The 13,149-nt window shown below is 40.6% G+C and overlaps 1 protein-coding gene across 2 annotated transcripts in view; it reads right to left on the bottom strand.

Moving 5' to 3' along the window:
- Positions 1-2,128: 2,128 nt before the first annotated feature.
- KIF15 (kinesin family member 15) overlaps positions 2,129-13,149 on the bottom strand; it is a 62,025-nt gene continuing 51,004 nt past the window's right edge. For both annotated transcript variants that reach the window (XM_057705583.1, XM_057705584.1), the window contains exons 28-35: positions 12,980-13,081; positions 12,529-12,693; positions 10,486-10,595; positions 8,048-8,120; positions 7,125-7,162; positions 3,413-3,578; positions 3,043-3,174; positions 2,129-2,726 (exon numbers count right to left, since the gene is read on the bottom strand). In XM_057705583.1, the coding sequence (XP_057561566.1) occupies positions 2,664-2,726; positions 3,043-3,174; positions 3,413-3,578; positions 7,125-7,162; positions 8,048-8,120; positions 10,486-10,595; positions 12,529-12,693; positions 12,980-13,081 (849 nt within the window). In that variant the 3' untranslated portion in view covers positions 2,129-2,663. The remainder of the gene's footprint in view (positions 2,727-3,042; positions 3,175-3,412; positions 3,579-7,124; positions 7,163-8,047; positions 8,121-10,485; positions 10,596-12,528; positions 12,694-12,979; positions 13,082-13,149) is intronic.

Here is a 13,149-nt window from a genome sequence, read left to right as displayed (position 1 = left end):
TTAACCGCCTCTTCACTGTGCTCCTCCTCATTATGGGGGACGCCCACGCCCTTTCTCTCCAGGTGTGCATCTCTGCCTTGCTTCTGTCTTAACTAAACAAACTGTGTCTCCGTGTGCTCTCCCATTTGTTGTGCTGTGTCTCTAATAATAAACTTTGTATCTGTTTTTACAGTTTTTGCCTCCTTAAGAAATGCATTTTTCAATGGAGGCAAGGGCCAGGGGAATTTTGCTTCTCACCTCTAGCCCCTGGCAGACTAATGGCTAGGATTCCTGGTTTTCATCCAGGTTACCCAGGTCGAATTCCCAGGCACGGAACTAAGATCTCGCTTCAAGCCACCACCCACTGCTGCCTGTCCGAGATCAGGAGGACATTGAGATACACTAAATACGAACTCAGAACCAGGCACAGCAAGATGATTGACCAAAAGAAACCCGGCAGAAAGGCCCCATAAAAGTGATTCAAACCACCAAGAGGGTGAGACCCTCTCTCTGAGACCGCCCGTGTGTCTATCCACACATACTCTTTTCCCTCCTAATAAACACTTTGTTTCACTGCTTTCTGTCTCTATGTGGCAATTCATTTCTACACAGCTGACGGGCCAGGGCCTTGTGACTGGCCACTGGTCCCTGGTGGTCTGGTGGCTAGGATTCAGCGCTCTCACTGCTACTGCCTGACTTCAATCTCTGGCCATGGAACTGAAATCCTGCTTCAAGCTGCTACAGGCCAAGGCCACCCGAGATCAATTTCACCCTTAGGTATCTACTCAAGAGATGTGAAACATGCTTGCAGCAAGACATACAGGAGTATTTATAGCAGTGTGACTCATGGTAGTCCCAAATTGCCAACAGTTCAAATTGTAACAGAGCAGGACCCTATAGGGCCTTCCTGGGACAGACCCTCCCCCCACATCCTCTGCTTTTGCTCCTAAGTACCTAGATAACAGTATCTGATGGTACGTACCCTGAGTTGTTTTACAGAGGCTAACCCCAACCCCCTGCCCCGCCCCGCCCCCCCCCCCCGCCCCGAATGGACGTTAACTACATGATGACCATGACTGCATAGCCCCCAGACCTACTGGCACGCAAGGACTGATAGTGTCAATCCCAGTGACACCGCCCTGCTACCTCACCATCAACCCATCAGAGAACTGGGCAGAACTGATCACAAACCCTGAGACACTGCTCTCTCGTCTTGTCTTTAAAAATGCTTTCCTGGAACTTCCCTGGTGGCACGTGGTTAAGGCTTCGCGCTCCCAATGCAGGGGGCCCCGGTTCGATCCCTGGTCAGGGAACTAGATCCCACATGCATGCTTCAAATGAGAGTTCGCTCCACAACTAAGCAGCACGCCTGCCACAACTAAGACCTGGCACAACCAGTGGAGGGGGGAGCCATTATTAAAAGTTTAAAAAAAAAAAAAAGTGCTTTGCTGAGGGGACTTCCCTGGCAGACCAGTGGTTAGGACTCAGCACTTTCACTGCCTGGGTCAGGGGAACTAAGATCCCACAAGACACATGGCATGGCCAAAAAAAACAAAAGCCAACAAATCTGGTGTCAGTAGATTAGCTTTACTGCACATGGGTGACTTGGTTTGGTAACAAAATGTCCACTGAATGGTGAGTAAATAAAATGTAGCATGTCCATACAATGGAATATTACTCACAATAAAAAGGAACGAAGCGGACTTCCTAGGTGGTGCAGTGGTTAAGAATCTGCCTGCCAATGCAGAGAACACGGGTTCAAGCCCTGCTCTGGGAAGATTCCACATGCCACAGAGCAACTAAGCCTGTGCGCCACAACTATTGAGTCTGTATGCCGCAACTACTGAAGCCCATGCACCTAGAGCCCATGCCCCACCATAAGAGAAGCCACTACAGTGAGGAGCCTGTGCACCACAATGAAGAGTAGCCCCCGCTCGCAGCAACTAGAGAAAGCCCGTGTGCAGCAACGAAGACCCAACACAGCCAATAAATAAATAAAATAAATAAATTAAAAAAAAAAGGAATGAAGTGCTGATACATAGAACTTCCTGAAGGGCAGGGTTTCTGTTTGCTGTGTTCACTGATGACCAGTGCCTCGCATATAGTGAATGAACAATATAAATCACCGTATTCAACTGTTTTTAAAAGGTTTTATTACATTTTGAAAAATGGTCATATTTACAGTCATAAAAAAGGCTCATAAGAACACTTCAAGTAGGAATACAAAAATAATCTAAATTAACAAGTTTGCTACTCATGCACGCCGGGCTGTTACTAGCCTCACTGCAAGGTTTGGAACCACTGTATATTGCTGGAGCTTCTGCTGCAAGACTCAAAGGAGATTATGGCATCAAAGGAAAAAATCATCTGGCCGACGTCCACTGTAAAACCTCAGTGACAGGCTTTTATTTTAAAAACGCAAAAGGTTTTCCCATTATTTACAGTTGATGTAAAGCTTTAAAATGGTAAGCTCTAACTGCAGACTGCCGGCTGCCACGGGTGTGTATAGATGTGGAGTGTTCATGAGAAACTTGAGGGTCAGCCTCCCCCTCCCCCTCACGCACAGTTAACACACAGTTAACTCTTAATTCAGCTTTACTAAGTGGGCAAGGTAGCCTCTTAGCTTTATAAGAGGGAAACACGTCTCCAAACAGGATCAAAAGTCCAAAAGTTGATCAGGATCCTTACGATTCATTCTTTTTCCTTTCTTTTAAAAATAAATTTTCAGCACGCAACTTTTCTGATTCCTGGTAAGTAATTTTTAAGAAAAGGAAAAGAAAAAAATTAAGGCTCTAATTCTTACAGGAAGAGTTATTCTTGGCATCCATTAAGTTTAAGTTTCAAACTACAACCATAATTTTCCATTTCTAAACTACTGAACAGTAAACAAGAATCTCAAGTGTATGGTAACTGACTGAATTACACTTAGAATAGCAATGGCTGATTTTTTTTTTTTTGAATTCAGGAGGTTCACTGAAGAAAACAGTTAATTCAATAATTAATTTTTAATCAATCATTTAAAAACCAGAATGTGTTTATTTGGAACAATTTTCAGGAGTTTACCTCAGCAAGCCTGACATTCTCCTTCTTCAGCCGCACTACGTACTGGATCTTCTGATGCAGGTTTTGGTGACCTACCAACTTTCCATTTTCCTCAGCGAGACACTCCACCTGCTTCCTTAACGTTTCCATCTCCTGCAGGTAAATCAATCCAAGGAAGGGAAAACAAGCTGCTTTTAATTTTTCTTTTAAAATAACGTTATGTCATGCCTTCCAAGAGCACAGGGAGGGAGAGACAGAGTCCAGGTTCCCAGCTTTCGTGACCACACATCTCTGCGTGCACTGGCGCAGCTCTAAACCACAGGATGCCCAATCACAGCCAGCGGTCTTACGCTGATTGCCTCTCTTAATAAAAACCAACACACAAATGCACCTGGCATGTTCTCTCCTTTTCTTCATATAATTCTTCCAGCTTTGATCTTAGTTGTTCCTTTTCTTGGAACGCTTTAGACTCCAACGTTCTCACTCGTTCCACTTCCTCAGTCAACGTAAGGTAGTCGGTCTCTTTGTTCTGAAGGGTGCTCTGGAGCTGTTCGAGGCTGTAACAGGAACCATCGCATTACGGTATCCCAAGGGAACAGAAGTATAAAACAGTACTCAAATCAGACATTTGTCACCCAAGCCCAGAATTTTGATTTGAAAGTATCACTAATATTTAGCCCTCCCCTTTCCGACAGCACAGGAAGATAGCAAGAGCTGCAGATACACCTTTTTTTAATGGTTGTTTTACCCAAACTTACATTTTGGAAAGCTCCACAAACCATTTTTTACACAACAAAAATTTAGAATGGAAACTTTTAGATCTAGCTCTCGGAGCAAACTTTTAAGTATTATTACGCCCTGCATGGTTTATTCAGTGCCCCATGTCTTAGAGTAATCCTTTCTGGTTTCAAAAACTGGTTCTCAGACCAGTCATTTCTTCAAGGAAAATGACACTAGTCATTTCTTCAAGGAAGGGCTATTTAGCATTTATACACTTTATGTAACTATCAATTGAAAACAAACATTAAAAAGAAGGGTTACCAAACAATTATACAGAATTTCACACATCTAACAGAATCCTATGAGCTTCCCAAAGAAACAAATGCTTTTTATTTATTTACAATGCATATGGAATAGAATGCTGATGATTTAAATGATGTAAATCACAGAATTTAATACACCACTTAAGGCCAACTATTTCTAGGGCAGTGTTTTCAGACTACATCCCGTGGAACCTCAGGAGCATAGTGTGGGGGTGAGGGCACTGGTGTTCTCCCAGCTCATCTGAAACTGGTCTGCATTTGTCTTATGGATTTTGTTTTCTTTTGATGACACAGCTTTGTGGTACAGCACACACTGCAGCTGCCTACACAACAGCCAATCCCTTGCTTTTTAAAAAAAACTTAAAAAGTTTATTTGGAGGAAAAGGAATTCAGAGGAGAAGCACACCTAGTTCCCAAAGATAAGTACATAATAACTAGTCTGAGCTGAGCAGTTATCTCTACCCCATTGCCAGATACTGGTTTTCGCAGCTTGCCCTGCAGGCATGCTAATTCTGGCTAAGGAGACACAAACAGAATCTTGAGGGTTTCTGGGAGTCCCCCCAACCCCGACTCCAACGAAAGAAAGTCCTTTTGAACCCACCACACTGCAAGCTGTGATCCTCCTGTTTATGCTGTTTGGAGCTGCAGCAGCCATCTTGTAGCCAAGAGGTCACAAGCAAGAGTAGCAGAAGCAGAAGAACGGGAAGGGTCTGGGTCAATGATGGCAGAACTCTTGTTATATTAAATTAAACATCTGCCTAAACCACTGTTGGCTTGGTATTCATTTTGTAGCTTTTTAAAAGCATCCTCACATACACATATGGATAATGCAGTGTTTAAAATTGCTGCTGTAGGTTGGGACTGATCAAACCATGTGTGCCATTTTCTGGAGGCTGCTTCACTTGCCATATACTTCCAGAGACAGTGTATCACTGGACCCTCTTGGTTACTAGATCATGAAATAAATTACACATCAGCTTAGATAGCTTTTATTCATTTTGCTAGAAGGTCTCAAATGGGTATTATTTCTAAAATAGCTACACTTCTACAAACTATACAGCTGGATTCTCACAGATCCTGTAAGTCATCCAGATTTCTGCCCTAGCCCTAACAACTAACTGGCTGGGAACCAGTCCCCGAACTACTCATCTGCAGATGAAAGTGTTGAACAAAGTTCCATTCACATCTATAAAGTATATGATTCTATGAAGTAAATGACTCAATAACTGAGTAACAAATCTTTCACAAGTTTGGTGGTCTTTGTCAGCTGATCATTTAAATTTTTTTTTCACCACACTGCACAGTATGTGGGATCTAGTTCCCTGACCAAGGATCGAACCCATGTCCCCTGCAGTAGAAGAGTGGAGTCTTAACCACTGGACCACCAGGGAAGTCCCTAAAAAAATTTTTGATGAGAGATCACTATGTAATTTTGGGCATATTAACTTGGATGGATTTCAAATAATTGAATGACAACATTCTAACAAAACTCCTTCCATTGCCATTAACTTACTAAGTGAATAAGATTTCTCAGCATTTATATCTATAAAAACAAAAGTAGGAACAGAATTGATAGTGAATACTGTTTGATTCCAGAATTAAGTGTAACAGAATAAGCCTAGGAAAAAGCATTAAGATAAAATGCACTGAGATGCATTTCCAATAAAATTTTATTAGTATAATAATTATTTATAAAAATTTACAACAATTCAGGATACTTTGATTAATAATTGTAATGAAAACTCAATCCAGAAAAAAATACAAGCCAGAAAAAAAAACACTTAGAGCCATATAAATATAATAAACTTTTACAAATTACTTGTAATTTGCATATATATATTTTCATTGCTAAGTTACATGATAGGGCAGTCAACAAAAAATTTTTCAAACAGTATATTAAATTAGGATATAATTCTGCATGTGTATAGAATGGAAATTTAATTTCAAAGGAAAAAGGAACAATGTAAAAGTTTAGACTTAGGAATTTCTTCATGTATTTTTTAAATGAATAGAAAGTACCAAATCAGTTGGATAACTTTTAAAAGAGCACCACAAGAGCTTCATTTCTAAATGTCACTATTGGGACTTCCCTGGTTGCGCAGTGATTATGATTCCGAGCTCCCAATGCAGGGGGCCTGGGTTCCATCCCTGGTCAGGGAATTAGATCACACATGCATGCTGCAAACTAAAAGAGCTCACGTGCCACAACTAAGGAGCCCGCCTGCCTCAACTAAGACCCAGTACAACCAAATAAATAAATAGAAGAAAAAAAAGGTCACTATTTTCAGTATATCAAAACTTCTAGCCTTTGGAATAATTAAACTTACAAAGAAAAATTTTAGACATAAAGTCAACTCCAGAAAGTGCAAGAGGGTACATAGTGTTTCAAAATTCTTTTAGGAGGTAAAAGAAGTGTAAATGTTTGAGAAGCTCTGTTCCTGACGAGATCTATTTTATTCAGAGAGTACAGTATCTTTCTAATGTTTTATCATTTTATTAATACTAACCAGTTTACTTATTTTGAACTTGATAGAAAATACAGTATATCTTGTTTATCAGAGTGAGGCAGTTTATAAGATTATATTATATTAATTAAAATATGAAAACTATATGAAAAAATTAAAATCATATTTATGGAAAATATATAAAGAGATCCAAGGTCAAGACCAGAAGAATTCAGAGTATTGATCTATGGATCTGAGAAGGCCTCAAGGTTTTAAATCAGAAGAAACCAGAAGCAAGAAGGAAACCTGGTCAGTTATATTGTCCTCATTGTCCATGAGGAGAAAACCCATTAATTCCCCCAGGGAAGCTAAGGTTTTCCTGGAACTTATTTATTTAAGATTTTTTTTTTTTGGAATGGCTTCATATGAGGAACCCCTTTGGCAAGTGGTATTTAAGGAAAGAATTTTGTAAACATCTATTATGTTTACAGACTGTTGTAGAAAGGAAAGAATTTACTTACCTTCTGCATATAATAATCATTTCTTCCTTTAGAGGAATACTGGCTGGTATTAACAAAGATCAACAAGAACTTGAATTACAAAAGAGTGTACTTACTCTGCTTTCATTTTCAGCATTTCTTCAACCAATTTATTCTATAAGAAGATTAAAGAAAGAAATGGAAAAAAATGGCTTAAGTTCTTAACATTGCTAAACAAAAGATTAAAAGTAACTAGTCCACTCTCCCTCATGGTAATAAAACCAATTAAAGCAACATCCTTTTCAATAATGCACTTCAATGTTCACAGCAGCACTATTTACAATAGCCAAGATACAGAAGCAACCTAAACGTCGACAGATGAATGGATAAAGAAGATGTGGTACAAATATACAATGGAATATTAGCCACAAAAAAGAATGAAATAATGCCATTTGCAGCAACATTGGATGGACCTAGAGATGATCATATTAAGTGAAGTCAGACAGAGAAAGACAAATATCATATGATATCACTTAGAGATGGAATCCAAAAGTTGATACAAATGAACTAATTTACAAAACAGCAACAGGCTCACAGACAGAAAACAAACTTATGGTTACCAAAGCGAAAGGGGAGAGGGATAAATTAGGAGTTTACACCAGAAACTAACACAATACTGCAAATCAACTACACTTCAATTAAACAAAAAGTGGGGGGAAGCATCCTTTTCCACAATCCCAGCTACATACACATAAGGGGGTACCTATTTACAACCTTTCATGTGTTGTGTGCTTTAAAGCCTCATATAAGCACTCCATACTTGCTTCTAAATGGAGTACTCTATGTGAACAGTAGGCTTACCACCTAGGATTGAAGACTAATTCACTCTTAATTCTCAGCTATGGCTAAATACTGATGGCAAATATCAAAGTTACAAGGAACACAAAAAAGACAAAATTTCAATAATAAAATGGTTTCTAAAATATATAACCATAAATGCTAACTATAAAAGCATTTCTCAGACAAGAAAAAACAACTATTACATAAAAAAAAATCATACTTTAGCAAGTCTTTCTTTGATCACCTCTTCTTGTTCATCCTTCAGCTGTTGACTGTCTGAATGATTCTGTTCACTGCATAGATTAGGAAGGGAGGATGGGAAAACACTGTCAAGTATATTCAAGTATCAATTTCATTACCTAGTATATGCAACAATGCCAAGGTATGGAAAGAAAGGCTAATTCTATGGTGATCAGGTCAAGTCAGCAGAGTCGATAAGCGTGATCAACACATAAGGATGAAATAAGGCACCTCCCCAGAATTCTGGATTCCTCCATACAAAAGTGAGATGGGCAAAGCTGGGAAATCTCATCAGGGCTTGATCTGAAAACAAAGTATTAACTTAGTCAAGAGCCCATCTGAAGATCATATGTGAATAAAACAGGGCTGAGAGAGAGGACAGTCCAGGTGCCTGGCATGAATGTGATTGGCTGGGGTGGGGTGGGGGGAATGCCCACATGAAGCATATGGGGGCAGGGAGGGCTCCTCAGGCTGGGATGGCCCATGGAACCTCTGATGCCCCTCTTTCTTTAGATTTCATAATCAGCTGGCAATTTTCTGATGACACTCTGACTTCCCATGCATGCTGACACCAGGAAGGAGATTCTCTGAGCACCAGACATCTCTTCATAGAAAAGAAACGCTACTCTATACAAAGAAAATGACACTCTGGACTACACATCAGTATCATGTGAATGTGATTAATGTGACGCCAGCTCTGTGAGCCTGACCAGATTGGGATGATAAATTGAGTTTCTGTGGGCAGCCCCTGGATCAGGGGACACCACCACTAGAAGAAACTGCCTGAACGCCACAGGCTTCTCTAGAAATTTCTCTCTCACTGATGAGCAAAAGATCATTTCTTGAAGGAAAACAGAAGCTACATTAGTTTCTTCCACTTAATGAATCTGACAGCCTAGATAAAAATGGTAATGAGGAAAACACCCCAAATCATTAGGGCAGATGTGTTTTCTGTTCTCTAATCCTGAATTGGGTAACTTTTTCCGTCAAGAACCAGACAGGAAATACTCCAGGCTTTGGGAGCCACATGGTCTCCACCACAGCTATGCAACTGGGCTGTATAATGCAAAGGCAGCCACTGTGGTAGTTAAATGAAGCAACCTGACTGCTCCAGTGAAACTTTAGTTACCAAACACGCTGACCCTTGGGCTATTATTTTCTTCTACTCTAATCTTCCATGAAGAAAGTTCTGAAAATAAAGAAATAGGAAGTAAAAATGGGCAAAAAGTAACAAACAAAAAGACAGTTCTGTGTGGCTCCTCATTTAAGGCTATGAAATAAAGTATTTTAAACTGTGGTTTTATACATGATCTGGAAATGTTCTATGTTCCATGCTCAAACTACTCTGGTAAAAGACAGCATACCAGGTGCAATGCTTTTCTTTGATATGCCTGACATGGGGGTGGAGCATATGGAAGCTCGGTGAGCAGACTGTGGGCTGCCTTCAGAATCAGAATCACCCAGAAGGGGAAGTGAAATCCCTAGAAGAGGATGCTTAATAAAATGGGCATCTCCTATGCTCATTAAAACTTAGGAGTGGGAAAGCGTCTGTCAAAGACCTTCAGACAACAGTAGGAAAAGCAGACACCCCTAATCTGGGAAGATGAATTCAGTAAGGGCTTCCATCCCAAATACAGACCCCTGTGGACTCACTTCAACTTCCTGCATAATCTCACAGACCACCCTCATCTCCATCCCTCACTCAGGGGTGGGATCATATTTCTACCTTGTCCACTTAACAGCTACCATTTACTGAGTGACTCCCCTCTCCTAAGCACTGTACCCACCACTTTATACATGTTATCCTTGGTCTTTATAACACCTTGTGTGAGAGCTATCATCTCCCTCACTTTATTGCTAAGGAAATTGAGTCACTAAGAGGTTTAAAGATGTGTCCAAAGTCACAAGACTTTCAAGTGTCAGAGACAGGACATAACCTGGGTGTAGTTGCCCTCGACAAGATGCTGTGCCATTATCAGATACAACTAGGAAACTGCCTGAGTTGAGGCCAAAACACCTAACAGAACATCCTCCTCCCAGGTGCTTTCCCTCCACCAGAAACCATGAAGCAAAACCAAGGAAATTCTCCCTTTTTCTTCAGGCAGAACCTTGAGCCTTGTCTTGCTGACATATTTGCTCCCCCTCTCACCCCGCTTTGTATTTCACATGTTTGAAATTCATTTCAACAGCTCTACAGCAATACAAAGGTTGACAGAGTGGGCAAGATGGTGACGACCTTACTCTCCCTCTCTGGCAACCACCTCTTCATCAGACTTGATGGGGAGGCAACCAATGGAGCAGCTCCTGGATCAGTGAGGAGTATCACACACATTGTGAAACCTATTCCGACCTCATTCACTCAGCTGTACCCAGGCAGGCCAGGATGTGGTCCACAGACTTCTGGTGGATCTTTCTCACCTGTTGTCCTTTTGTCTTTTAACATCATCCAGCTGACCTTGCAGGAGCCAGTTTTTCTCTCTTAACTGCTCAGCTTCCAAGCGTAGGTTTTCCATTTCACACAACTGCTCCTGACAACATCAAATCAGGCCTTTTCAGAAAACACATTATAGTGGGCGTTATTTTGCTCCCCAGACCATGATGAGACAGATATTCCTCTTTTAAGCTCCCTCCACTCACTGAACACTGCTCTGGATATCACTGGATAAAAAGGAGACTCTGAGAAGCTCTCAGGGGCCCGAAATGTGATTAATTTCCATACCCCCACTGTCTTAAACATAGGCTCTTGTTAATATCACATAATTCGGACTTCCTGGGTGGCCCAGTGGTTAAGACTCTCTGCTTCCACTGCAGGGAGCGCAGGTTTGATCCCTGGTTGGGGAACTAGGATCCCACATGCCATGCAGTGCGGCCAAAAACAAAAAAAAGAAAAAAAAAAAAAAGTCACATAATTCATTAAAATCCCTTTATGAGAAAAGTTGAACAAAAGCATCTACTTTGGTAAATGTTCTAATTGATTCTATTTAATAGATTCTCATTAAAAAAAACAAAACAAAAACAACCCATATGCCACTGCCTCAAAATGCTTAATTGGATGCTAACTTGAAAACCACGAGCATAACCATCCTGAAGAAATAAATACTCATCTGTAAGGAGTGTCCTTTTGATTTACTTCCGCTTATCTATTGTTTAATTCCTTTCAACCTGACCCAGTTTCCTCTAAGCACCAAGACTGTGCCAATCTGGGTAACGGCCACATTCCTGAGACAGCAGAGTACTGAGAGCGTCCCTGAATAAAAAGGCCAGGAATGATCCCCTCCACAAGAAACAAAGCTTAAGAGTATACTCTCCTATACAGTAAGCTAATTTTGTTCCTAAACAAAACTCACTGCAGAGCAATGAGCTCACAGACTATCTCCTATAGAGCATCCCATCCTCCCTACCCACCCCTCTATACCCACACTACACCCACCCAGGCCCTCCTTCACACACCTCCCACCCCTAACTCCACCCTAAACACACTCTCCATACATACAAAAACCATAACCCTGAGTACTGGGATGAAAAATACTAGAAAGAAGTTTAAACAAATGACAAAAAAAAAAAAAAAAAGAAATGACAAGAGAAAAGCACTGTTAAGTATCACAGACAAAAGGAAATCTCTCAAATATATAAGAATGCTGGGACTTCCTTGGTGGCGCAGTGATTAAGAATCTGCCTGCCAATGCAGGGGACACAGGTTCAAGACCTGGTCCAGGAAAACCCCACATTCCACGGAGCAACTAAGCCCATGTGCCACAACTACTGAGCCCATGGGCCACAACTACTGAAGCCCATGTGCCTAGAGCCCGTGCTCCGCAACAAGGGAACCACTGCAATGAGAAGCCTGTGCACTGCAATGAAGAGTAGCCCCCACTCACCACAGCAAGAGAAAGCCTGCGTGCAGCTACGAAGACCCAACACAGAAAGAGAGAAAGAACATTAACAATTCTTTAAAAAAAAAAAAAAAGAACGTCTATAGCTCATTAAGAAAAAGTCCAACAATAGAAAAATGGGTGAAGGATATAGTTCATAGAAACAAAAAACCAAAAGAGGCTCTGACTCCTAATAAGAAAAATACAAATTAAAAAATGCAATGAGATAATGTCCTATTAAACTGGCAAAGCTCTAAAAGTTGGACAGCACTGTCATGAGACTACTTAGTGCAGCCTGTCTGATATGACACCATTGCATGAAAAACAAATGGGGTAGGGAGACAATGCTTACACGCCTGGTTATAGATGCACTGAAAAGCTCTCAGAAGGTACATAAGAGACTAGCTATACCCCGAGCCTCCAGGGACAGCAAACTAGGCAGCTTAGAGTCAGGGGTGAGAGGAAGACTTTTCTCCATTCTATCCTTGAGTTCTGTCCCTTTTGAATTTTGGATCCTCAGTTACCACAAAAGCTATTGCTTATTTTGAAACGTTAAATTCATTGAAAAAAAAAAAAAGCACCCAGTTACCTTTATTCTGAGGATTTCAGCATTTTTGACTTCTCTGTCTTCATTTAGCTTTGTTATAAGGTGTTGCAAAGAAATCTTGGAGGCTCTCCCATCTTCTATCTCTTGTTCTTGTGTTTCCAGGAGTTTTGCCAAATGTGTTTGAAAGTGTGGTGGTGTTTTAGGGCTCTAAAATAAAATCAAATTTCAACCAAATACCTGATAAGTGGTTATAAAGATTTCATTGTAAATGTATATGCCGAGCATGTAGAAAATACACAGGCTATGTAGCTTGTTATTCTAATTCCTGTTCAAGTAAAACAAAACACTGGCACCTTTTTATCAAAAAAAAGTAGAAAAGCTGTTAATGAAAATCTTTTTCTGCAAAGACAAAGCCAGTCTTAGTTATTTCCAACTTTCATTGCTCACAAAATTGCTTATTCCTCCTGAAATGCACTCTTTTTTATGAAAATACCTGGGGATACTTGGCAGCAGAATCCATCACATGTTCTAGCTGCCTCATTTTGAAGTTATATTCATTCTTCTTCTGCTCTACTTCTTCTTTCTTTTGGTTTAGCTGGGAAAATTGAACAGAGGTAAGGTTACAAGTTAGAAAACAATACAGGTACATGGTCCAATTAGAAC

This window comes from Hippopotamus amphibius, chromosome 13 (assembly GCF_030028045.1).
Source record: "Hippopotamus amphibius kiboko isolate mHipAmp2 chromosome 13, mHipAmp2.hap2, whole genome shotgun sequence".
Lineage (NCBI taxonomy): Eukaryota > Metazoa > Chordata > Mammalia > Artiodactyla > Hippopotamidae > Hippopotamus > Hippopotamus amphibius.
This window is presented reverse-complemented; position numbering and strand designations above follow the sequence as displayed.